Source organism: Musa acuminata, chromosome BXJ3-4, assembly GCF_036884655.1.
Source record: "Musa acuminata AAA Group cultivar baxijiao chromosome BXJ3-4, Cavendish_Baxijiao_AAA, whole genome shotgun sequence".
Classification (NCBI taxonomy): domain Eukaryota; kingdom Viridiplantae; phylum Streptophyta; class Magnoliopsida; order Zingiberales; family Musaceae; genus Musa; species Musa acuminata.
In genome coordinates this window covers 40,772,700-40,799,494 of record NC_088352.1, presented here as the reverse complement: position 1 = coordinate 40,799,494, position 26,795 = coordinate 40,772,700, and the positions used below count along the sequence as shown (strand labels likewise).

The 26,795-nt window shown below is 38.0% G+C and overlaps 2 protein-coding genes across 2 annotated transcripts; one reads left to right on the top strand and one right to left on the bottom strand.

Annotated features, from left to right (window-relative positions):
• The first annotated feature begins 1,623 nt into the window (after positions 1-1,623).
• Positions 1,624-18,436, top strand: LOC103983122 (alpha-mannosidase I MNS4). The gene is made up of 17 exons (XM_009400291.3): positions 1,624-1,885; positions 4,996-5,115; positions 5,214-5,306; positions 5,450-5,536; positions 6,970-7,060; positions 9,806-9,861; positions 10,916-10,988; positions 11,826-11,935; positions 12,047-12,097; positions 13,710-13,798; positions 14,028-14,109; positions 14,183-14,296; positions 14,366-14,445; positions 15,646-15,781; positions 16,067-16,137; positions 16,221-16,458; positions 17,724-18,436. Exons 1-17 carry the CDS (start codon positions 1,766-1,768, stop codon positions 17,985-17,987), a joined length of 1,875 nt encoding a protein of 624 aa, XP_009398566.2. The 5' UTR covers positions 1,624-1,765; the 3' UTR covers positions 17,988-18,436.
• Positions 18,437-21,397: 2,961 nt separating this feature from the next.
• LOC135635572 (auxin-induced protein 22D-like) lies at positions 21,398-22,684 on the bottom strand. Its single transcript, XM_065146737.1, has 4 exons — positions 22,354-22,684; positions 22,062-22,267; positions 21,865-21,964; positions 21,398-21,774 (listed from the first exon to the last, which is right to left on the bottom strand). Exons 1-4 carry the CDS (start codon positions 22,566-22,568, stop codon positions 21,699-21,701), a joined length of 597 nt encoding a protein of 198 aa, XP_065002809.1. The 5' UTR covers positions 22,569-22,684; the 3' UTR covers positions 21,398-21,698.
• Positions 22,685-26,795: the final 4,111 nt, after the last annotated feature.

Genomic DNA, 26,795 nt, shown 5'->3' with positions numbered 1-26,795 from the left:
ATGGTTTGTCCTTTTAATATATTTTGTTATATCTAAAACTATATATTTTTTTTATATCAATATATAAAGTCTCTTCTATATTTTGAGAATTTTTATTTTATTTTATTTTATTTTTATTTTATCTAGTGTTTTTCTCATAAGCCCCTTTTTTTCGTGTTGCTTGAATTTTTTATAATGATGAATTTATTCTTGTTGATAGCTGAAATTTTCCCTCAAACCTAATTAGGTTCGATCAATTTTCTAACCAAATCAATTTAATGATAAAACAAAATCAAATCGAGTGATAGTGTTTTTAAAAAAGATTTATAATAGCTTTTGCATCGTATAAAGGCATAATAACTCTATCTAAAAAATATTACAATCGGGCTTTAATTGATTCAAATATATACTTATCTTAATTGTCAACCTTGTTATGGGTTTTAGTTCTTTACTAATTTTCTATGAGAGTTTAAATGATCAAAATAAAGATGACACATCTTTATTTTATTCCACTTAAGCTTAAATTTATATCTCTATATTTTGGAAAACATTAGAATATTATTGGTAAAAAAAATCACAACAAAAAGCAAGACATTACCCATTTATTTTAGTTGTAATGGGCTTAATAGTACTTTTCTAAATACTGGATTTTGGTGAACTGATGTGTCATGGGCGATGAGTTAGTTCAGCTTGATCTACATGTCGATGTTAGGAATTCACAATCAGTTGGAGGAAGTGTTGAAGCCAACTATATTAGGAAGTTGGGATGTGGACGCCATCGGAGGAAGATGTCTCTCGGTCGGGATGTTGACTCCGCCAGTGGGAAGGCCTCTCTCGGTTGGGACGCTGACACTGTCTTCCGGGAGAGAGTCTCTTGATTGGGACATCAACACCGTCTTCCCAGGGTGGCTAAGCTCCTACACAGAAGGCCCTTGTCGGGGGTTCCCGACTTTGGCCCCTCGTAGCTTAAGTTAGTAGTTGCCTGTTTCGCTCTCTTTTTTGTCGTCCCCTGGCCAAATGCCCCTCGTAGCTTTTATACTGCTATGCGAGGATCAGTCGTACGCGAATTTAGCGCGACGATCGATCCCCGAGTGGCAAGTTAGTACATTTGTGCGCCCGTTGCCCGGGATGCATGGAACAGTGCCATACGGCGTTGTCCCGAGCTTTTCAGGACGGGACTTGTCGAGGGGTGCCTCTGGTACGGACTTCGGCTCGATGCGGGGAAGTATCCCCCTCGTGCTGATTTGGTGGGGCGTGATGCGACGCGGGTTGTGACGTTGCTGGAGTCCAACATATGTCTTATCACTAGATTAAGACACTAAAACTAAATTTAGAAGAAAAAAAATAGATCGACTCCGTCTAGCACTGAAATAAATTTAATAATTTAATAATTTTTCAATGAGCAATCCGACATTAATGATTGTTCGGGCAAGTATAATTTCATCATAAATCTATGTTAAGGTATCTGATTGATTCATTACATATGTGATAGGTATCGGACTCAAATCTAATTTACATTTTTCTAATATATATATATATATATATATAAGTAAGGTTTAATCAGAAAATTCACTTTATTTTTATCGGGGATCCTTTGGGCGGATGCCAGCGAAAACCCGATCCGGTTCACAGCTCCGCCCCGGTTCACAACTCCGCTCTAGTCTCGCCCTGATCTAGTCTCCCTCTCTCTCTGCGCTCTTGCTCTGTCCTCGTCGTCGTCGTTTGAATCGGCTGAGAGCGCTCAAAAGGAGGCGAAATCTCGGGCCTCTCCTTGCATAGGGAGGGGATGAGGTGGAAAAGCTTGTTTTTTTGGGTTCTACAGCTGATGGTCTTTTCCGCGATCTTCCCTCCTGGGGTTTCTGCGGACGGTGTAACCCCTGCGGAGGCCAAAGAGCTCAGGGACGAGGTACGTGTCGTTGCCGTTTCCTTTTCGATCCAATACTGGATCTTGTTTTTCTTCTTTATTAGATCTGGAAGTGGTAGCCGTTTCTTGGTAGAGTAAGTTTGGGTCTTGAACGAGGATCCGGCTGCCCAGATCAATGCGAAGTTGAAGAGGAAAACACATTAGTTATTTCTCTGTCAAAGATGTGGTTTTGGGTTAGTGGTGAGATTCATCCGTCTCTATCTGGGCAATTGAACTAGACAACCTTTTGTAAAGCAGTGAGGCAACGACGAGGAAAAGGAAGAAAACTTTCGGTTGGAAATAACATTATCATCTACGACTTTGTGCAAGGTGAACAACTTTAAGGTTTGCCATTTGAGATCAACGTCTGGTTTGGAAGGAAAGAATGACAGTTATACTTCTTTATGTATCACAGAGAAGAGAAAGACTGTCATCAGGTTATATCTTTGGGTAGATATTTGCAGGAAGGAATCAGGATTTTTTACTTCTTATCTCATGCAGTAGACAACTTAGGTTATTGATTACATAGTTCACAGGATCTGTAATAGAATTTGGATTGACTAGACATTAAGATTGGGATTGGCAGTATCAGTTGAAAAGGATTTGCAGGATCTGAATCAACCAAGAATCTAATTTTTACAATAAAAATGTAAAACTTGCAGAACAGAGCAAATTACTACAAGAAACTGTAGATTAAAATTATAGAATATAGTTCTTATAATGCTGAAGGATTCTTTCATGTTTCATATTTCATAAAAGCATATGAAGCTGAATTATCAAATATGAAAAAAAAAGTAATGATGAAAATTAATAGAGGATAATTCATGGAAAATAACAATTATCACATTGTGTAAATGATTATGTAAAGATCCAAAACCTATCAACTCGTAGCTTCTATGATAACTACAGGCCCCATTTTGACCCTAATGCTTCTCTAGTCACCAGGCAATTGAAGTGTAAGGAAACTCAGTAAGTGTATCCCTATTTAATAAGAGGTTAAGCTCTATTCTCTGACTAATAACAAAAAGGAAGAACAAGGAATAAAAATTGGCTAGGAATTACACCGTCAAGTATAATTAAGATTTCTTTTGGCCAAACTATAAATTACTTAGGTATATTCAGAATAGTTCATGTGAAAGTAGATGTGTTTTCTTTATTCTTTCGGTTGCTAATTCATATCATTTCTCTTTGATGGAGATTGTGATTCGATTATTGCAACTAGGGAATGCGAGGTTGAATGCTGCTTGAGAATACAATGGCAACATCTCTTTTTTTATAGTAGATGGGTGATAAAATAAGAACATTGCCAAATAGAACTACTAAATTGATTTTTTTAATTCTTTATTGTCACAATTATACTAAGTATACTTATCTCGTACATGTCTGCATATTGACCATGGCAATCAATGTGGATTGATACGTTTCACACCAACGTGAGCATTGGCCAACCTAATGTTTGGTGGCAAAATGCCTGACCTGTCTGTTTCTGTTGGAACATAACATAATTCATGACAGCATGCTATTAGCATGGCCTATACCAAGGTACTAAATTTCTTGAAATGAATAACTCTTATAGGCTCCACATTGAGATCGTCGAATGTTCAGTTAGGAACTGTCTGACGATTGTCACTTAGTTCTGGTCAGTATATTGCAGTGGAGGACTATCGAATATTGTGCTGATATCCTCGAACATTCCTATCCAACATTGGCTATCTTATTTATGCACCCGTATCACATAATTAGTCTTAAGGTAGTGAAGGAGTTTTTGCATCATGAGAAGCTGGTCAGTTTTTCTGGATCATGTCATTGTCAGTGGTTCAGTGCATATCTTGTATGGAGAATGTTAAATATAAAAGGAAGATTGCATTATCATCATCTTTGTCTTTTCTCACAACATCATCATCTTTGTCATTTCTCACAAGGACATTTCAATATAATATACGGATGACAATAGATGGCTATATGGCATTTTATGTATCTAGGGCATGTTTGGTTGCCTGTATTTGCTGATGCAACTGCATAGACTCATGCATGCTTCATTTATTCATTTCTCACAAGGGCATGTTTTCTTTTTTTTGTCTCGAGGTGTGGAATTGAGCATATGGTTGTTAATATTCCAAAGTGTTGCAGCCTTAGTGTCAGGACATCTCAAAGCAAGAAATTATTGTTTCAAGGGCACATAAGGAAACAGAGTAATTTGCCAGAAGTGGCCAGAAAGTGGCTCCAGCAGATAATTGGACTCTTTTATGAGATTATTGTTTTGTTTATCAACAACATAGAGTCCTTTATAGTTAATTTACTAAACAGCATGGGATATTGTCATATTTTACAAAATAACATGACTCATTTTTTGAAGATACCACTCTTTGGATGGCAAAAAATTGTAGCAAAACCAATCTCTTGTGAGAATAAGACCAAGCCAGGCTTGGAGTATCTTAAAAATGTAACTGTGTGTTAGCCTTAAACCTGATAAAAGAGTGTCATATATTGAGGAACTCATTGAGTCTTTGTGGAATATATATTTAGTAATGTTTTCTGATGGAATTATAAGATTCATGCTCAGACGACAATGGAAGAATTGGTTGCTTGTGGTTAATCTTGATCCAAAAATCAAGTTCACGGCAGTTTGCTTGTGCATGGATCTTGGCTTGAGTTGGTTATGCTTGTGTATTACTTGGCTCTCCACAAAAGTCTTAGATACTAAATCAATTGAAGCATAATTCATTACTTGACATCAGTTATGAAACCTGAGCTTGTTAACTCATGGAAAGGTCAACAGGCCCCATATCTGTTTGAAACCATAATAAATATTGGATTACTTTGAAACATAGGCATTTAAATGATGCATGTGCACTATTTTCACAAATTAACCCTTTTCTTAAATAATGTTCCAATCCTAGTAAAAGAATTATGAGTACGTGCTACATCTAATGGTGAGCAATCAATGTGGAGCAAACACTTTCTTTTTAAGATACTTCAAAATTCTTCATGAACAAACTTCTATGTGTGACACTTGGTCTCTACAAGTTGCATCAATTTGAAGCTTGTTATTGAAGTACCTTTTATTTTAAGTTTATTATCAATTGCATCAGATAATAATTTTTCTTTTATAGGTGCGTGATATGTTCTATCATGCCTTTGATGGATACATTAAACACGCATTTCCTCTTGACGAACTAAGACCCTTAACATGTAAAGGAGAAGACTCGCTTGGTGGATATGCCCTAACACTTGTAAGAGCTATTGGCCTTGACAATCTTGTTCAATTTGGTAATTAATATATTTTAATTGTATCATCACACCTCTTTTGTTTATTTGTTCTATCGAGCAGATAGACTCCTTGGATACATTGGCTTTGTTGGGGGATCGTGAAAGATTTAATGCAGCTGTTGATTGGGTCTCTGAAAATGTCCGATTTGATATTGTAAGTGTAATGTTACCCTTATATTGTTTGACTTAATTTCATTAGTTTGGTTATGAATTATGGTGTTTAAATAGTTTTCTTCTTATTTCCAAGATATGATAGTTAAGAGTATGTAATCTCTGCAATAACTTTTACAAATGTAGGATAAAACAGTTTCAGTGTTTGAGACCACAATCCGGATTCTTGGGGGTTTGCTCTCGGCTCATCTTATTGCAAGTGACTATGCCACGGTATATCTTTCCCTTCTAAAATTCAGCAAGGTCTGAGCCTTTTTAAGTTGTTTATCACTGTTACACTTTATTGGTGTTATATGAGCAATGGTCTCCTTGATGGCTATGTGTTGAAAAAAAAATCTTTTATTGACCAGTTATCAAACTAACTATACATTGTGCATCTGCATATTGCATCTTCTGTACTAGATCTTTCAGACTGGCAACTTTTCTAGGATTCATACAAGGAGCCTGCCTTGGCTTGATCTATGGCCTGAAACTAGGAGATCTAAAAGAGTCCACAAATCCCAAGGATCCATAGGATTGGATTCACTATGGTTCAGTACAGATGATAGAATCATTAAGTTGTGTAGCCTTCGATCTTATTTTGTATTTAGATCTTAGTATAATATATATGTAGGTAAGATCTGTATATATGAAAGATACATGCAAACATAGTGTAGGAGGCTCATTCTTTTTTTTACTAATTTATTTGGAAATTTGCTCAAGTTTCCTGGATATGCTTATTTTCCTCTCATGGATATGCTTATTTTCCAATATGGTATTCATTTGCATCCTTAATTTTGTTCACAATATTGCAAGAACAAGAAAATATTGAACTAACAGAGTTCCTTTTTCTGCTTGACTTACTGAGCTCTTGTATCTTTATGTAATATTTGCATGAATAGGTCTGTGTTAGACAATTCATTTTTAGATTGGTTAAGACTTGAAGATCATTATCTAGAAGGATTTTAAAGTTAAATATGTTCTGGAAACTTGAATCTTTTTAGTCAAATAGCTTCCAAAAATTTTCACAAGTTACTGAATATCTTTTTTGTAGCAGTAGCAAATCTGAAATTGGGTGCAGTACTGCTTTCCTCATGTGCCAACTGCAAATAGGAGTTCCAATATAAGTTCTGTATTTTGATTTACTTTGGGATATGGTAAAAAATTTGGATTATGGTGGAGAGTTGGGATGAAAACATTACAACGGAATGAGTTGGACGAAAACATCACAGAAGATAGGATCTGCTTGTTGCAGTGATCTGTTTGACTCCTGAACTTCTTATGTGTTCCATTGTTGTAGGGTTTAGTAACAGGATATTGGAAGATGGACCTTTTGTTTTCTGAATTGACTTGTTGCAGCAAAATAGGATTCCAGATAAAAACCAATTCAGTATAGTATACCAGGAAAGGACACTCATAAATATAAGCTAGGTTGGAATTTGATTACTTATATTTAAAGGTAAATCTTTACTTTGTTTTGTTTGTTCGTCCAATTGCTTCGACGTTTCTCATTCCAAAGTTTAAAATAGGAACTCTTGAAAGAAAAGTTTCGGATGTTGAAAGTAAACAATAGATAGTTTTTCACTTTTGTTGCCATTTATGTGATGCTTAGAAGGTTTCCATTTATTAGAAATATGGTTCTGTATGTAAGAAATGTTACTTGACAGGGGATGAAGATCCAATCCTATGATGACCAATTGCTTCATTTATCTGTGGATTTGGCCCAAAGACTATTACCTGCCTTTGACACTCCCACAGGTCTATAACTCATCCATCTATGTTTATGCAATTTCTTGTATGGTTGCTATATGGCTACATCTCTTTGACCATGGAAGAGTTATCTACTACTGAAAGCTTGGATTCTTGTTTAAAACAACATTGATTTTATCTGATAGTTCAACATAGCTTTTGCCATTCCACTATTGTAAAATTTTTTAAGTGTTTGTCTATGAGTATTTGTTTTCTTCCAAATGGAATTTCACAATATTGGTATCCTTTTGTTTGTGCTTCTCTTTGGATTGCTTTCAATTGATAGTTTCACATAGAGGCTTTTTTGTTATTAGCTTCTGAGTCTTTTATACCCAGAAATGTTTAGTGTTTGTTTGTGACAACATCAGTGTTATAAATAACTTAAGCTCATAGAAGTTTTTGGAAGTAGCAAATCCTTCTGTGTTGTGTTTGGTATCTAGATTTCAGTTCCTTAAAGATGGAATGTCACTGTTAGAAGCATGGTTTTACTCGTGGTACACTCCCACACTTGTGTTGTACAGAAGCATGTGTCATCTCATATGCCCTTGGTAGGACAACTTGTCTATGGGTAGACCTTTGGCACATTCCTTAGCCGTTGGCTCATGTCTACTAGCATTAAATTCATGGAGCAGACAATTTATGTTTGTTAAATATTCTGGCTCTTTATTCTTTTTAGGATCTTTCAGTTTTGTTCAACCGTGACACATTGCAATTACTAGTGAAAGATACTATGTTGCATGGTCTGCAGTACCGGACTGTACCGCCCGGTACGGGCGGTACGTACCGGTCTGACAGGCGTCCGGTACGCGGACCGCTTGTTACCGGTCCTGCTCGGCACGCCTGAATATACCGTTCGGTACACCTGGGTGTATCGCTCAGTATACCGTACCGTACCGGTACCGAGCCCAGGTCAAAACTCTGGTACGGTACGATATTGCGGACCTTGCTATGTTGAACTACTTTTACTCTTTTGTAATAGAATGCTAAAGGGAGAAAATATTTGGCTAAAGAAAACCACTTGCTCACATACTTTGTGGGAGGATGTTGATAATCCAAAATTAAGAAAAAAAGGGGAATAAGAGTATGAACGTTCATGTTTATTTTCATGTCCAAAAACTAGGGATGATTGACCATCCACGAGTTAGGATAATTCAAGTATAACCACGTATCTTCGAACTAACTCAACCTATTCAACTTGTAATTATTCAAAGCAAAATCATACATCTAAATCACATGATACTGTTGGACATCGCATATAAACAAGAGACTAGAAGTAATATACCTAATAGTTTGAAGGGAATAAAAATTAAATAGAAGACCATAATTAAGATGGGATTTGGGAAGATTGTGATTATTTGTGTGAGTAGTGGTAGACTTTGGCATGAGGGAAACGGCGCTCAGGCCTTACCTAAAACCTTGGTGTAACAAGACCTTCCTATTAAGTCCTTGGCTGTCTCTGGGCTTGACCGAGGTGCCACCCTTCTCACAATACATCTTGGGCTGAGGTGCCACCTGTCTTTCAACAGTTGTGGCCCTCACTCGGGCTGAAAGATATTTGGTTTGGCCTAGGAGTAAAATATTTTTTCAGAGACATTGAGGATGTGGCCTCACATGGTCCAAAGGTGTGTCGGTTGCTATGATGAGTAAGACAATGACTGGTTACAGAAGAAAAAGCACTAGATTGGCGGTTCTAGGTGTGACATGCATCACAATTGTGACTATTCCATCCTTAGGCTGTTGTGCCATCCGTGTTCTATGCCCATTGTGAAACATGATGTATCGGTCTAACCTCTATAAAGGTGCTTGATGGGACCCCTCAAAACTTCCTTGAAGCTTTCTTCGCCTTCCAGAAAGAGAGTCTGAGAACCTTACTTCAGGTGAGCGAGACTTGGGCGTTAGATTTACTGGGGTCCCTAGTTGTTAACTAAATGATCCCTCAGAGCATTAGGCATGCCCTTTTTATCCCTTCTCTTGTTTACTTGTACTTTTTTGTTTGTCATGGTTTCTCACCTTTTTCCTGTTTTAATGTTTTTGTTTTTTACTTTGTTTCTCATGCACCTTTTTGACCTTGAAGCCATGAGGATTCCTTCTCTCATGGTGACCGGCTCTCTTCTAGTGTGATCCTAGGATTATTGCCTCAATTCTTTTGGGTCCTACTTCCATTGAATTGACCAATTTCAAGTTTATTAGCACATGCCAATACATGTGTTCTCATAGAATCTTGTGTTTGTCATGCATTAGTTTATTCATGACCTCGAGTAATTGCATGCTGATATTCTTGAGGCATAAGCCATAAAATACGCAAGTTTTTGTCTTGTGCAATCGACCACACATATGTTTGCCTAACAGACACTATCTGCTCACATCACAACATGCCTATAATGGTTTGATGTGCAGTGACATCTTAATCATTCTATCATGGAGATGCCTACCACAAGTGTGTTAGAATTTACATAATGTTCTTGAGGATGCAAATGCCTATTCTCTGGTCAGTGAGCTCCTGTCTTATTTATAACATGCAAATCATGCGTAGAGTTAGACTAACCATGTGACCCTCTATCCCCTAGAAAGAAAATTGATCATTAATGGTTGTCATGTCTTTTGTGTCACATTTCATAGGCATGTTGCTTATTTCTTCTATATATATTGTTTATCTTCTTCTGCTGATGAAAATAAAGAATGTCTTAATTGAAAGTATTCATTCTGTATTGGGTAGATCATTGATGTTTTAGATCATTTAAAATTTTCTTGCAGGAATCCCATTTGGATCTGTCAATTTGTTGCATGGAGTGGATGAAAATGAGAGCAAGGCAAGTCATTTTATTTTGATTGATTATCCAAACTTAATTATGTTCAGATTCATGGTAAGGCTAGCAGTGAGTAGCTGAAAAAGTGTACTGGCATCCATCATCTTTTTTGCTAGATGGACATGGTTTTTTTGTTCTAATCATGTACGACTGTCTACTGGAACATCTTGTTTGTATCATTATTTTATGACACTATGTGAGCTTCAATCTTCATGCATAATTATACAAGGTAGTTCTTTAGTATGTGATCAGCCGAGGGATCCTCTGATAAGAGAGAGCTTTTATTTATCTAATAATCTCTTATATGCAATATTACATTAGAAGTAGATGAGACTAGACAACTGGTTTTAGGAAGCTACATAGTGCGTCTAGTGAGGTTCATTTGCCTTACCTCAGATGAAGTTTTTCTTTTAGTTGATGAAAAGCATTATATGAAAAAGATATAATGACATGTCAATGATTAGCATAAAGGTACAATTTAGATTGAAATTGATGAGGTAGGTAGATGACATGTTTCTGCACCAATGTCTCTTCTAGACATATATGGTTAGCTCCTTTTGCTTTCTTTTATTTTGGGTTTTTTTTCAGGCAAGGTTCTGGAAGTTGACTTTTGTATTCTTCAAAACTTCTTATTCAAACAAGGGACGGAGTTATGAAACTGGTTCCCTTTTTTTTTTTCCCTCAATGACACTCATATGTCAGCACGATGGTTTGTCATGCTATGTTACTAGCATTTTCCATATCAGCCATCGGCTAAATTCTTGGTGCCACCAAAATTTGGAAACTTGGTCTCTGAAACTATGCTGATGTCAAGCCACGGTTTGAAAAATTATGGTACTGAAGCCCATGCCAATCGCTGATTGGACTGGTATGCATCCGTTACAGACTGGCATACAGGCACACAATATGTACTGGCATACTGACACGTTATCATCCTGGAATAGTTAAATTTAGGACATAGCTATAATCTGGTTGTCATTTGATAATTTTTATATTTTCATTTTAATCTTGGTGTTGTTCATTAAAGTTGTTTTTAAAATTTTGGAACTGGTTATAGATAACATCAACAGCTGGTGGCGGTACTTTAACCTTGGAATTCGGGGTTCTGAGTCGTTTAACTAATAACCCAGGTCAGTGGATTTATGCTATTTCCTTAATAAGAAAAAAATCTGTTTTCATAATAAAGAAATAGAGCAGATATTATACTGTCACTGATCTTCCATACCTATGCTACCCCTGCCTGGGTTTTGATGGTCACTTGCATACTTCTGGTTTAACTTTAACCTGCATTTGTAAATTATACATGTATGATACTTTCAGGAACCTTAATGACTTCTTAAATTTCATTATTTCGATGCTATGAGTTAATGACTTAAATCTGTAATAAAAATAATGTTTATCCTATTTTTATATATCTGATTGCTAAATTTGATTAGCCATCTTGCAACCTACTGTGTGAATAATATCAAAATGAACGACATGCTTTAATTTTTCCAGAGAATGTGTGTGGTGATATGTTCATCTAAAGAAGGCTTGAGAAGATTAATAAATGACTCAATCAGGTCTTGCTTCATTTTCGGTGTTGTCCGGATAAAACTGACACAAAGTCCCATACCACAATTAATGCATTACCCATTGATGGTCGATGAGTTTATGGCTCTTTAATCTGATATTGATATCAATACAAATAAACCATGTTATTAGCATCACTGGTTCACTTCTATTTTTTTTTAATCAGATTGTAAACTTCTTTTGGTTAAGCTCATGTGATGACATTCTCTAGCTTTGTATTGGTTAACTCACTTGTTTTTCCCTTTTCATCACTCTGTTCCTAAATTTTTTAGATTTTCAAAAATTCAAACTTTATTCTTTTGTGTCATACTGGATTTCCTGATGTCGTCTCTGCTTAACTCAATTAACCTGTTGTGTCTTATTTCACTGGAGTTGCTTCATTTATGACCATACAGTTTTTGAACAAGTTACAAAGAATGCTGTTCGAGGAATATGGGCTCGTAGATCAAAAATTAACCTTGTTGGAGCTCATATCAATATTTTCACTGGTGAATGGACTCAAAAGGCAATTTCTCTTACTTTTTCAATATCAATAAACAGTGGACTTAAATTTATCATTTGTGAGCCGTATATGATGTTAAAATTTATTCTAGAAGACAATGTGGTGCCCTTGCAGGATGCTGGTATAGGAACAAGCATCGACTCTTTCTATGAATACCTTTTGAAGGTAAGTGACAACTTTCATCTGTATGATATTCGTATCATGATTCGTCTTACCGGTCTGTACCGGTCTACCGACTAGTTGTTAGTATGGTATATATCGAGTCGTACCAAGTGTACTGACATATGGTATCGACGGGCATATCAATGTATCGCCCGTACTGGTCCCCTGTCGGATTGGTATATACCATCCGTACCGAGCGGTATGTCTCCGTATGATGAACCTTGATTCGTATAAGTTTTGAATTTGTAGATCAGAATGTTTTTATATCTCTCAATTTCCCTTCTCTTAAATTGCTCCTTTCAAGCAGACAATGCTTGCACAACTTCATTTTAAAAATCCTTGAATATGTCAATATGTGAGGAAAACCAGAAGTTCACTAACAAGGGCCTCCACAAAATTAGTTGTAAAAGTTGTTGGTATTAATTTACTACAGCTATGAACTACCATGACTTAAGCTTGTGTGGTAACAAAGTAAATGCAGTAGTAGGGCCAATAATAACTCAAAATCCATTATACAAAATACAAATTATATGTTACCAAAAGCTGCTTTCTTGTGCTGCTACCATCACTATTGGTTTTCTTGTTCTCAGTACATTAATATACTTGATAGTGACTTTTCCAAGTCAAATAATAAATTCTGATAAAGAATATCATTTCACAGTCAGAAATGCTTATTGATAAGTACATCTAGTCCCACATCCGAAGCAAAACCTTATAAGGACCCTCTACCCTCATAGTTGTCTTTTGGGATTCACTTTAAAAGGACAAAGACGTATTGGGCCCACACAGAACCATCAAGTTCACATGAGTTCATACTCATACTGATAAACACAAATAATGACTTATAACACCTATTGTGGGTCCCAATAGTCTTCGGCTCCCCTAGTGGGGCACTGATAATAATTATATATCAGTTGAAGCATGGGAACCAAAGTCTTATAAGATTAGTGTCACCTCTATCCTCAAAGGCGTCTTTAGGGTCCACCAAGAGGACAATTCCTCATGAGCCGATGTGCTCACATCAATGAAGATAAATGATGACTTATCACTCATTATGACAGTCATCCCATCCTACTATGATGTAGTGAGGTTGGGATGACCTTTTCCAAGGAGATAAACTGCACAAGCTTGTCATTCAAGGTCATAGTTTTAACAGTTCATTTTCATTTTCTTGAAGTTAGGTCCGTGTTGCCTATTCATGCCGGGAGAACTAGATCATGCTCACTTAGTTTGCCTTCTTGTCCAAGGTGCATAATTTTCATGCCTAACATAGTGCTACATGGAGGGACACTTCTAGTTCTACGGTAGCCTATGTTCAAAGCTGAAATTCTGTAATGAAAAGAAAGCTTTGTTCCTCAAGAGTTAGGAGTGTTTATTTCTTATAGGATTTTGAAATGAAATAACTTTGTAAGTCTCTGATTCCAACGTAGAATGTAGTCTCACCATGTTACTATCCATTAGGTGCTGGCAAGTTTTCTTAAGGAAACCTGAGTTTACTTTTGTCTCCTGAAAATTCATTATTTCTGTACTGTCAGTAGTAAAATGAGTCATTCTTTCACTTGATAATATCTCTTGGTCTACTATTGAATTGCAACTCCCCTGGAACCTTTAACAGGCATATTTGTTGTTTGGAGACGAGGAATACTTGTTTATGTTCCAAGAAGCTTACAAGGCAGCTATGCGCTATCTCCACCATGATCCTTGGTGAACTATAAGTTGCCCCTTTCCTAAGAGTTTTTTCGAATAAAAAATATACTTTGACCTGTAATTTTAATTTCCATGATTTTATGGTTCTATTTGAAGTTTGGTTATGGTTTCCTACGGATTTTGTAATCTTTTTATATTTTCATGTTTCTGCTATTTCATTCTTACTATTTAGTGTTGCATTGAATTCTATTGACTAGTTTTGTTATCCAATTGTAATAAAATATAGGTATGTAGAGGTGAATATGAACTCTGCTGCTACAGTTTGGCCATTATTTAACAGTCTGCAAGCTTTCTGGCCAGGGCTTCAGGTTTAAATTTTCATTGATGGTGAAAATATAGATTTAAATTTCTGTGACCATTGCTGATGGTGTTAATTATAAGGTTTTAGCTGGAGATGTTGATCCTGCTATTCGGACCCATGCTGCTTTCTTCAGTGTCTGGAAAAAGTATGGATTCACCCCTGAGGGGTTTAATCTTGCAACCATGAGTGTGCAGGTAATTGATTTTGTTGATTTTCTTCCTGTTAAAGCATGTTCGGTTAACCTTCTTAGTTTGAAATTTCAGCATGGTCAAAAGAGTTATCCTCTGCGACCAGAATTGATTGAAAGTACATATTGGCTCTTCAAAGCTACAAGAGATCCTAGGTATGTGTTGCAGCTATATGGAAAGTTTCTTATTCATTATTTTGGTTAAAATATCAATGCTATTCTAGAGACAAGATTTGTTCTGGATCAAGTTACAATAGTTTTGGCCAATCAGAGTTTTTGATGTGGTTCTTTGATTGAAAGATATGAAAAGTACGTAGATGAAAATTGATGGGGCATGGATTATTTTAAATTTGCAGATTTAGTAGTTACGGGTTAAAAGTTAAAACTACTGTTGGACCAAAATTAAAACTCAAAAATCTTGTTAGGGACAATGCTTGCTTAAAATACAACAAAATAGCTTAAGGTATCTTGCATTGTTATCGAAAAGTCTTCATACATCGTTTCACATGGGTGATTATGATTATAATCCATGATGAACAGTAAATGGATTGGGTCCAAACTGAAGAAAAAGGAGGATGAAAGAGGACTGAAAAAGAAGATACAAAGATAAGAAAAGGAGAGAGGCAAGGATAGCTGTAGAGATAAGAGGAAGAAAGTGAGAAGACACAGAATATATGTTCTGATTGTGTTTGTGTTGCAGTAATATTCCATCCACCACAAAGCAAAAACACTGCACATTTCAGAAGCCCATGCCTGGCAACCTGACATAACCCAGTTGAATGTGTAACCTTGTGAGTTATTAGAAATAGATAAATGAAGATTAAAAAGAATTCATCATTTGTTGGTTGTCTTTTATGTCTTTCTTCAATATGCCTTTTGTTATCTCAACTCTCAAGCTTATAGATTTATGAAAATTATTCATCTCGAATTATTGTGTGTACTGACAATGATAACTGGCATTTACTGAGGTAGAAGATAGACTAAGGAGGCAGAACCGTCTCCATTGTTAAGATATGTCTTGTCACTATACACTGTTTCTTGTAGCCAGAACTATCCATTCTTTGCCTTTTTTTAATTTTGCAACCTGTTCATCCTTCATGCCTAAACTAAGAAATCTAAGGGTTATTTAAAGGTGCATATCTTTCATCTTATGGGGCCTACACTAATAAATTTAAGAGTTCTGTAGATGCCAGATGGTAAGTTTTTCTACAAAAAGCATGACATATGTCACAGTGAATTAAATGGTAGCTGTGCAGTTATTGCCTCAAAATGAAACTGACATTACATTTCCTTGTAACTAGTGTTGATTTATTTTCTACAATTTAGCTATGTTTAAAATTTCAGATATTAATGCAGGTATCTTGATGTTGGACGGGACATTGTGGCAAGTCTTCAGTATGGTGCCAGGTGTCCTTGTGGATATTGTCATATAGCTGATGTAGAGTCTCACAAGCAGGATGATCATATGGAGAGTTTTTTCCTTGCTGAAACAGTAAAGATCGGCTCACTTATTATTTTTAGCATAAAGGATGATGGTGCTGGTGAAATATTGGAATATCATGGCAGAAGCCAAATTGGGTCTTGTGGTTTAAGAATAGCCTTCTGTGCTTAATTTTTTGTCTAACCTTAATCGGCATCTCCAATGAATATTTGCTTCATGGATCTACACTTCAAACCAACCTTAGTGTGCATTACAGCCATTTCATTGATTTGCTCAACTTAATCTCTATGTAGAGAGTTGCCCCTTTACATCATTTCTGACAGTAATAAATTCCAGGTTAAATATCTTTGGCTGCTTTTTGATTTATCTGTGGGTCCGGACAACATTGTTGAGAATGGGCCATATAAGTAAGGACCATTATCTGCAGCTTTCATATTGTAATTGAAATCAAAGCTTAGCTTGTTAACAAATATTGTTTTCTGAAGTGCAGGTACATATTTAGTACAGAAGGTCACTTCTTGCCTGCAACTCCAGAAATATCTTTGGTCAATGAACACTGCTCATATTTTGGAGCATTTTGCAAAGATAGTGCAAACAATAGATATGGCGTCTTTGAGACATCATTTAATCATCAGAAAACAAATGACACTCATTCTCATGGATTTTTTAGTTCCTCAGTTGCTCAGCCCAAAATCCAGGATTCTTTTTCAGCTTCAGGTTTCGTCAAGGTATGAAGACTATAATCTAGAAGCTAGGGTAGAAAGAGGGTTTTGATCTTTAAATAAGTTGTCACATTAATTCCAGTCCTCTTAAAGTGATATATATGGTAGATCCGTGGTGAAAGCTTAAGATTCTTAATGTCATAGAAGTTTTGTTACTGTTACATGGCATATAGCAATAACAGTTGTTTCATAACATATGGCATGCCAATATCTTTCGGCATGGGATGGTGCCATACCCAGAAATTCCCATTCTAGCATGGCCTTGTGTTGGTATGACATGACATATCACAATGTTATCTGTCATGGCAATGGCATGTCTAAGAAATTGAGTTTTTCTGTATTACATAGTGTGTTAAAATAATGACAAAAAAAACTATATTAACTGACAATGCAATGTGGTTCTCTCAGGATTTGTTTGGTTTCTTTCCATTGTGATTAAAATTGCACCTGATGGAGTGTAAGTGCCTGTACAGGAAAGGAAACCCTTTAAATCAAATTCTTATCACATGTTTGATTATAGATGGAAGAGAGGTGAATGGAGTAGGAAGAGCGAGACGAGATGAAGAGGAGAGGAGCAAAGGAGGGAGATATATACAAGGGGCTGCCAAGGGAGTTGGTGGCTGTAGTATTAAGTGGGGAGGAGGAGAGAGGACATACCTGGGCAAGAGAAGAAAGAGTGAGGCAAGGGACCGTCTCAGTGACTGACCAAGGATTGTTCAAATCTGAGGAACAAAGACGGAGAGGGACTGCAATGGTGGTGAATTGTTTTGGTGAGGCATTTGAGGGGAGAGCGGAGTGGGTTTGTAGGGGGGAAAGGAAATAGATAATGGGGCTTGAGAGATTGCATTTACAGATTTCAACGAAAACTATGAATCCTTCACGATGGATTTGGTGAACATTACTTGGCCACCTATTGTGACTTCTAGGGCACTCTTAACATCTACAAAGAATTCCTTGTTCAAGAACATTCAAGTACCTCACTAGCTGAAAGAAGTGTGACTCTGACATCCAGGCCATATACACTTAGGAACCAACCCATTTTACTTCACTCAACTAGTCAAGAGCATCCACTTATTTGCCCTTGAATTATGTAGCTCTACCAATTGTCATATCAGGCATTTTAAATCTCCATTGAAACCATGTTCTATTCCTGATATCCTTGCACAGAATGACTTGGAGCAATTGTCATTTAATGGCTACAAGATGGTGCAGATTACCTTGCTTTATACTTCCTGCTATCGTTGTTATTAGCTTTTTTGCATCTTTTACAGGGACATTGCCAAGGATTGACCCACGGGCAGAAGTTTGGCATATCATATAGTGAAGATGAAGAAAATACTTACAGCAGTGATGCTAGTCAACCTCAGAGGCATGATGTTGTTGTTACTAATCCAAGCTTGAAACCAGTAGGAAGTGACGATGGTAGCAATAACACTCAGGAACTCAGTGAGGACTTGAAAGTAGTTCATCTTTCAGATAATAAAGATGACAACGATGGTAATCAAGGCACCCATCCAGTTGAGGATACCAGCTGATATGAGATTTGTTTAGGCAAATTCCACACCAGATGGTTTCTTGCTTTGCGAGTGAAGACCAGATGAAGGATTGAGTTTTCAGGATTCTTACAAGAAATCGGCTGAGATGAGTTTCTGAATGATTGTTGAGAATTTAGCATCTTTGCTGATAAATTATGGCTTACCAACTTGTTCCACGAGCAATGATCTGACATCAACTCCACAGTGATGAGATATACTCTGACAAAACGGGCAACAAAACAGGGGACCAGAGCCACTAATTTAAATTGTAGTTGAAACTTAAATTTTAGCAGATGCATTTTGTATGATCAAATTGTAAAATAAGGATAAATTTTACTTTAGGCCAGCATTATGATATGTTTGTACGACTAAGAAAGGAATAATATGTTGGTTCATTAGATTCATTTGGATGTTAAGGATATAAGATTACTTCTTTCATTACCTCTTGATATCAAGGGCTCCTTGTCTCATTATACTGGTGCCTATGGTATGCATAGGATAATGTTAATTTCTAGCTTTGTAGTTTGTCTATATACTATGAAAATACAGGGAGTTTATGAAGCTGATTCTACAGTGGTTTAACACTTGTTGTTTGTTATACAAATATTAGGTATTATGCATCACATATTTTTGTAAAGCACAAATTTTCTGGATTAGTTGATGTTGTAATTGCTTTTGTTTAAATCTGTGCCCAATATATCTATTTTAATATATGTCTGTCTACCATAGCAAACTTATGTTTGCTTGAGCCATTTATTGAAATGTGCAGGAAACTTCTCAGCTAAATTACATTTGCAATTGAATAAGAATCATTAAGTAGCAAATTAGTATGTATGTATGTATGTACCAAATTGCTTGCAATTTTTAGACAACACTTAGCAAGCCTATTACTAATCTTTCTTGATTGTGTATTTCCCTGACCAAGTGCCAAAATCTGATCTTTCAATGGTTCTGATGCTGTACTTGAGCTTCTTGACAAAGGTTCTTAGTGAATCTTGTTCTTAAGCATGGAATTAATCTCTAAAGGGTCAGTGTCTAGTCATGGTCAAATGCACTCTCATTTTCCCAACTTAGAAGTTGTGTTCTCTCAAATGAGATCAATTTTTGGGACTTAATATTTCTGACATTTAGAAAGAACTGCTACGCATGAAAGAAGAAGTACCAAAGCAATCTTTTTTTGTCTAAGCAAGGAAGACATGAGTGAAGTTTCTAAGATATTGGGGACTCTCATCAGGTACCTGCCTAATGCTACCAGACCATCCTTCTCTGGCAATATATTACATCTTCCTTGACTTCTTCTAAACTAAAGTGATGTCATATGAAGCAATCTTAGGCATGGAACTGTCTTTTCTATTTTTGCTAAAGCTCCTAAGTTCATTGAATGTGGATCAAATGCAATCAATCTTCCATCTGCTGTAGACAAGAAGGGAGTCAGAAAGCTGGCATGTTTTAGCAACATGGTTGGTTGTTGCCTGGAATCTCCCTAGTTTTCTTCTCATTCACACACCAATAAATATGGTGTGGAAAGAGATGAGTGAGGTCTTGAGCAGAAGTTTCCTTCCTCTTGTCTGAAGCACTTGATACTATTTTATTTATGCAGTTTGAGTTGGGTCTGCCTACTTTTCCTGTGTGTTAGGTACATGCCCATGCTGCCAGTCTAGTAGGTTGAATTGGTGGTAAGAGCGACATGGTTATGGATGGTTGGGCAGCTTTGTATTTGTATCCCACCTGGTCTTGTTTTATGGGACCATTCTTCCCTCTTCAAGTTCTCATGGGTGAAAATGCAGCATCAGAAAACTACTTTGATTGATCAAATAAATTACAATGATGTTAAGTGAATAAAACATTTGGATAAAGGAACAACATGTCAGCATGTAGGGCATTTAGATACATCATGGAGTAATAAAACAAGAGCTTTTAGTCTTATGAGTTCATGGAGAAGTAATGCTAGGATTCACCGAGCACAAGAAGATGGCTTTGCCTTTTCAAATGATTTTACTTGCTACAACCTATATATATATATATATATATATATATATAGGGCCCTTTTCTAACAACTTCAAATTTTGGAACATATTGTCATAGCCGGAATTGCCTAAGGCATGAGGCACTATTGCAGTCAAGATGCGAACTTAGCTTGCATTGCTTAAGTCGCGAGGCACCCTTGTAGCAAAGACGCGAACTTAGCTTGCGTTGTCTAAGTCGCGTTTTGCCCTTGCAATTTGCGTCCACAAAGATAAGCCCACTTGTAACCTCTCGCAGGTCCCGAAGGACCTGTAAAAGAGAAAGTTGATTAGTTCGAAGAATGAGCGATGAACAAGTCCCAACGTCTCGCGAAAAGGGGAAGCTTTACAAGCAATTCAGCTAGCACCTTGCGTGCACAAGAGAAAAGAGGGAAAGAGGGAAAATAAGGACTTTAGTATGTTGAATGAACAGCTGCAAGTCCACAAACATCTATCACCGGGTGTCGGGCGCGGCAACAAGTTCCCGTCAATGTAACGTGCGAACTTGCGAAAGGTTGTTCAACACCCGATATTATATCGCAGCCCCATCCAGTCTTGTGCCACCCGAGGGGTTCCAAGGGGCTGAGATGGCTGATGTTTTAGTGAGCGAAAGCGAAATGTAGAAAATAACCCATGGCACATGAAAACGGAGCTGTTTTGAGTTGTTTTGGGACTATTTTGTTCGGTTCGGTGAGCGGTCGCTTTATAGCGCTACAACTTGTTCGAATTTATATTTTTATAAGTAAAATGACTCAAAACCAAGATAAAACATGCTACCAAATAGCTGTACATGCAGATGAGAGCGATGAACAATTCGTTAAACGAAGTTGTTGCGGGTGTGCGATGACCGTTCGTGACATTATGATAACCCAATCAATTTTTTTATTAAGAGGAGATGGTAAGACTTGCCCTTTAAGCTTTTAAGACATAAATCTAATCGAATTCTTTATGATAGACAATCAACAAATTTTATCATAATAATCAATAAATCCAGCATAATGTTTCCATATATTTATATTGGCTCTAAAAATTGTTCCCTCTAAAATTGGGAAAATTTTGCCATAAGTGGGAGCTCCCAACATCTCAGCCATGTGTATCACATGCGGTTTGTCGGAAATCTTATTCCTTGCGCCTTTGATTCATGGAATTCGGACTAGTCTTATCAGATCTTGTCACCCACCAAGTCTCTTTAGCTTCACCTCATCACTCTCTCACCCATCATCCTACTTGCAATAACATTGAAGGTGATAAAAATTTCCTCAAGTGATACATAATTTTGCATGTTATATTGGTTTGGAAGGAAAATATATATATGTATGGCTCCTTCTGGATCCAAGATTCATATAAAAAAGATGGAGATGTCATAACAACACAAGAGGGAGAGAGAGAGAGAGAGAGAGAGAGAGAGAAAGGCGAATTTTCCTCTTTCTTTTCCTCAGTTTCAGGTTATTATACATAATATAGGAATTCATAAACAACAAGCCTTTGATTGCTAACAACAACTTGAAAACACAATCTTCTCTCGACATGAAACTAAAAGCAAGCAAACTTCTTCTGTACAATTGCATGGAGAACAAGTATATTATCATCCATTTGGCAGATATCCATTATTTCCAGACATTCTCTCACTTCTTCCTTCTTTGGGCAGTCTCATGAACTTGGAACAATCCAAGCAAAAAAGAGCTCATTCTTATGAGATGATGTGTTGTTAATGTCTCGATCCTAATCCTCTGGCTTCAGATCCCTTCATTATCCTCAGTCTTCTGCAAGAAGAGATGAACATCCTGCACACACCAAATGGAAGAAGAGATGCCTGTCAGCTAAGTGAAGGGAGAAACAAGCAGCATATCAAAGAAAGGAGATGAGATGCTTACTCCCATGGAACATCTCCGACCAACATCAAGTCTCCATCTTTGTCCTCGTAAGTGATGGCGTATTCTGATCCACTGCACCCTTCTTTCCTTGGAAATTCTCCTGCAAGAGATCAACGAAGATTTAGATCATTGCTGTGGTCATATGTTTGCTGCTGTTCTCGGTGGTATCATGCATGTAGGCCTGCATGTTTCCTTACCTAGAGAGAAGCACTTGAACATGTCGTCTAAGGCTTCTCTGAGCTCCTTGTAACCCTTGTAGACCTTGAGATCGATCTTCCTCAAGTAGGGAGCCCCGTCCATGCTAACCTTCACGTACAAGCCGGCGGCCTCCCCCTCCACCTTCCTAGAGTGAAGGCTGTTCTTCCTGTACGACCGGATGGGCGGCCAGCCAACCACCTGCGCCCTGCCATGCACGTCGATGAACAGCCATCAACAACACAACACACATAGTCTCTTCCACCTCGAGAGCGCTAATTCTCGCGAACTTACTTCGCCGCCGGGGGTTCTTGGCAGCACAGGTCGCCCTCCCCCTGCTCCTCCTCCGACGACGACTTGTTGCTCTTGGCGTAACCCTCCTCGTCGTCCTCCGGGAGGGCTCGCTTGCCGCCCCTTGTCACCGTCGACGCCGGCTTCTCAGGCGCGTCGGTGCCTGGCAATCCGAGCCTCAGCTCGGTGTCTCTCAGGCTCTCTCCCGCAGCTTCCATGTACGTAAACTTGTGCGACCTCTGCGTCTTTGCACCCAAAGAAGAGGATTCAAACGAGCTTGTCGATGACTTCACAGGGAAGTCTTTGGGAACGATAAAGATTTATAGACTAATATGAGAGGGAGAGTAGAAGAAGAAGGCAAACTGTTCCCAGGCTTTAATGCATGGGAAACCGAGGGCAATGACAACTAGGGCGGTCGGTTGGAAGGAGGACAGCCACGAGGACGATGCCGGTCGAGTTTAGGGCAGACTGAGGCCGGCCCGGTCGGGATCGTGCGACCGAGATTTGCCGTATGGCGGTGCCGGATAGATCACTGCCGTCGATTTGTCCGGCAGCCCATGTGTGGCCATGTGGTGGAGGCAACCATCACGGCCTTCCTTGGACCATATCATAATGGAGGAGCACATGAGATGTTAGTGCATGGTCGGTAGGCCAAACACCACCTAATTATCATGATACATTAAACATTGTTACATTTGATGATTCGTGTGGGATATGTGCAGAGACAATGTCGATTTTATGCGTGTTTTTCTTTTTCTTTTACCCTTATTTTCCTAAACCTGTCTTAAAAATCTATAATAATATCACATTTAATATCATGCAACAAATGAAGCTCGATGATGGACACAATCAAGTCGTAGCAATGAATGCTGATGTCGAATTATCCATCAACTACCAGTCAAGGACTTGATGACATATCATCTTCTTGACATGTCAGTCATGGTTATCCATGAATCATGCTAATTAATATGATTAGATGTGATTATTAAGAGCATCTTGTTAATTCTCAGAAACAGTAAGTTTCATTTCACTGAAATGGAACGGGAGATCATCCAAGTTTGTTCTCTTGCGAAGACAATCACAGTCTGGTGATGTTTTCATGTTCTCTACATGCAATTATTGGGAAGTTCATGAGTCCCCCCAGCACCGATGAGCTTGGGGGGCCTAATAATATTCTCCTTGTTAGGAGGAGCTGCCAAAAAATTGCAGGAGTGGGGCTGCCAACACTCGTCAAAAACTGAAAGTAATAATAGGAGCAGTGACACCAAATCCTATCCTCTTACCAAATATACTGAGGATGTAGTTTACTCTCCGAATCATGCCAAACTCTGCATTTGGAGCTCGGCTTGTTTCAAAGGAGAGAGAAAACCATGCAGTAAAGAGACAAAGGATATTATGATTCTTGTACAAATGCCGTAGATTTTGTCTCGACATAGGCATAGTTTACAGGAACAACAAGCGTGATGAGGACCATCTATTTGGTTCAGTACCAAGAACACTGTAAATTTTTGCTCGGTCTTGTTCTTGGATCAGGATAGAAGATTTTTTTTTGTTCTGAATAGTTGTTGCTTGATCAATTTCCTTTTTGTTTACTGAACCGCATGGGAGATCAATCAGACAAGCACAAAGTCCGAAAACTCTCGCGCTAGCCCTGCCCTGCATGGAGAGAAGTTAGGTGAGATGATGCATTTCATGTCATCTCGGTGAGGACTCATAATTAGTGCCGAAAGCTGAAAGAGATAGTAGTTGCAGGTCGTCGGAAGTTATTCTCAAGGCTGTGTTATCATCAACACAAATCTTCTACAGAGAAGCGATTAGTGGGTAATCCATCTTCGTTCATCTCTTCCTTATCCAAAACATGGACCACCAATCAACTCGGGTGAGTTAACAGTGCACCTACAACACGAAAGTAATGCAGATGTTGGGAAGGATCGGCAAGCATGGGAGGCAGCGATGTGCAACCAACAGCACTAATGTGTGACATGAGACCTTCATTGAATGCCAACCATTTGCTATCTTCCTCCGTGTTCATTTCCCCCGTGTGCAGCGTTGTTGATTGCCACTGATCCATCTCTGCACTCAGTTTCTCTTGCATCGAGTGGATACGCATGCATGGTAGATGGAAACCAACGGAGATTTCCTTGGTATCATTGCCTCATACCACCAATAGGTTTGCCCCAGATGATGGAAACATCATGCTCTTTCGTGGAAGCTACAGCAATTTCAATAGGTAATTATCCTCCAGCTCATCCGAAAGAGATGTATATGACATATGATTCTCTCTCTCTCTCTCTCTCTCTCTCTCTCTCTCTCTCTCTCACACACACACACACACACACACATAATGCTGAAGACAGAGGCAACGTCTCATTGAAGTGTTGCCTGCCTTCACAAATCGTCGGGCACAGCAGCAGTTAAATGCCTTTCCTTGTCTGCCTTGAAGGTCCTTGTCATCCTGCGCTAACACACCCACATGCACGCACGCTGTCCATAATCAAGGAGAGAGATCAGGAGGTCGACGAGCCACACGGGTGGCTGGCGGACCCGAAAACCCTATTCCGTCCTCTCAATCTCATAATCAGAAACCAACTGTTTACTTGCTGTTCATCAGCACCGCTGTCTTCTGACCGCGAGAAAAACCCTAAGCTCATGTATCTGCTAACCACGTTAATACTCTCAAAACTAATAACCCCACAGATGCGTTTGGCTTCATCTTCTCTCTTTTCAGATTCGATGGGGAGTAGAACAGACGAGTACGGCTGGTACGGATCTACAAATTGCACACCTTACAACCGTAGCAAGGCTGTTCTCCACATTATTGCTGTAGGTCACAGGAACACCTCACACGGCTGCACCAGCCCATGCCACCGAATCATCGACTCCTGGTCCCCAGATATTTCTCGGGGTTGTCACTTGTGACGATGCAGCAAGATCCATGCCTGCTACCACGACGGTGAGCTTCGCTGCGTGTTTCTGTGGCTACGTCGATGTGAACAAAGCATGCAACGTGTAGCCACGAGGGCTACAAACACGCTCTGCTGTCTCGCTGACCAGCCAATGCGGACAGGAAGACGGACGAGAAGCAATTAAGCGGAGGCATGCAACTTCGTGTCAACATGCACGTGAGCTGTCCTTGGACCGTCTTCCTCGAACATCGCTTCGAGTGGGAGAGAAGTCCGCAGTCCCGAACTTTTGTGACTCTTCTGACACTAAACTCTCGGTGATTTCTTCTCCTTCCATGATCAAGTTTAGTCTCGTTAATCTTATGCCAGTAAATTCATTGACCAGCTCATGCATAATCTTCTTCCCCTGTCGGCACCAGAAGTAGACAAAAGCGTGATGTTTGTTTGGTCTTCTAACATATGCAGCGTGGCCGAGAAGCATATTTAGTAAGACATACGGAAGAAGATGAAGCATTTGTCTGTCAATTAGATTCCAAAGTCTTATCAAGTCCAAGATTTGGTCACGTAGCCAACGGAAACATGCGAGAATTCATCTCAAACTCCCTCTTTCTAATGCTAATGCTAATCTGATGAGGTCAGATCGAGGTGAGTCTTATCAAACATTAAGTCCAAGATTTGGTCAGCCAATTAAAGAATGTAAACATGCGATAGTTAATACGTAAAATAAAAGTAAAGGCCCAAACTTTTGGAAGGTTCAAACTCCTCTTATAATGCCAATCTTATGAGGTTAGATTGACATCATCAATCGTTAGGGAATATTTTTCATATACAGTGGTATTATAGCCGATGAACCGATCGATCGAGAGGTCATTTTTATCGTGTCGGGACCTTAGTAGTTTTTAGGTAGCATATAAGCTAATTGGGTGAGAGGTCCCTTGTTAGAGTATAAAAGAATTTTTTTTGTATGGCAAATCATAAATATAGTAAGGCATTGTGAATACTCAACAATCTTCCATATCATTGTTCAAGTCAAATTATAAAAAAATTATATATATATATATATATATATATATATATATATATATATATATATATATATATATATATATATATATATATATATATATATATGAGGTCAGTGACTTTAGGCTTTCATATATATATCGTCCATCCAACCGACATGTTTACCTTTGTCTCGAAGTTAATTGGTTTTGTGATAAGTATGTGCACATGCTTTTGTCTTTAATTTTGGATATAATATATGGTTCTTCACAAGTTTCGCTTCTATATACGATTTTTGGAAATGCTTTGCATCAAAGTTAAAGTCAAATGAAAGAGTTGTGTTGCATTAGACTTAGTTGAAAAGGTAATTAATGTGTTACACAAATATAACAATATGGAACTATCGAAGAAGAAGAAGAAGAAGAAGCATGATAATAATAATAATAATAATAATAAATCGATGTAAGATTAATATGGATTGATCCTTTCAATTTATATCTATGAAAAACATTTAATTTTTTATCATGTGAGATCAATTAG

Coding starts and splice junctions, on each gene's coding strand:
- LOC103983122 (XM_009400291.3), top strand. CDS start 1,766: ATGAGGTGGAAAAGCTTGTTTTTTTGGGTTCTACAGCTGATGGTCTTT. Junction 1,886..4,995: donor CCAAAGAGCTCAGGGACGAG/GTACGTGTCGTT, acceptor TTTCTTTTATAG/GTGCGTGATATGTTCTATCA. Junction 5,537..6,969: donor TTGCAAGTGACTATGCCACG/GTATATCTTTCC, acceptor GTTACTTGACAG/GGGATGAAGATCCAATCCTA.
- LOC135635572 (XM_065146737.1), bottom strand. CDS start 22,568: ATGGAAGCTGCGGGAGAGAGCCTGAGAGACACCGAGCTGAGGCTCGGA. Junction 22,268..22,353: donor CAAGAACCCCCGGCGGCGAA/GTAAGTTCGCGA, acceptor CGTGCATGGCAG/GGCGCAGGTGGTTGGCTGGC. Junction 21,775..21,864: donor GTCGGAGATGTTCCATGGGA/GTAAGCATCTCA, acceptor TGGTGTGTGCAG/GATGTTCATCTCTTCTTGCA.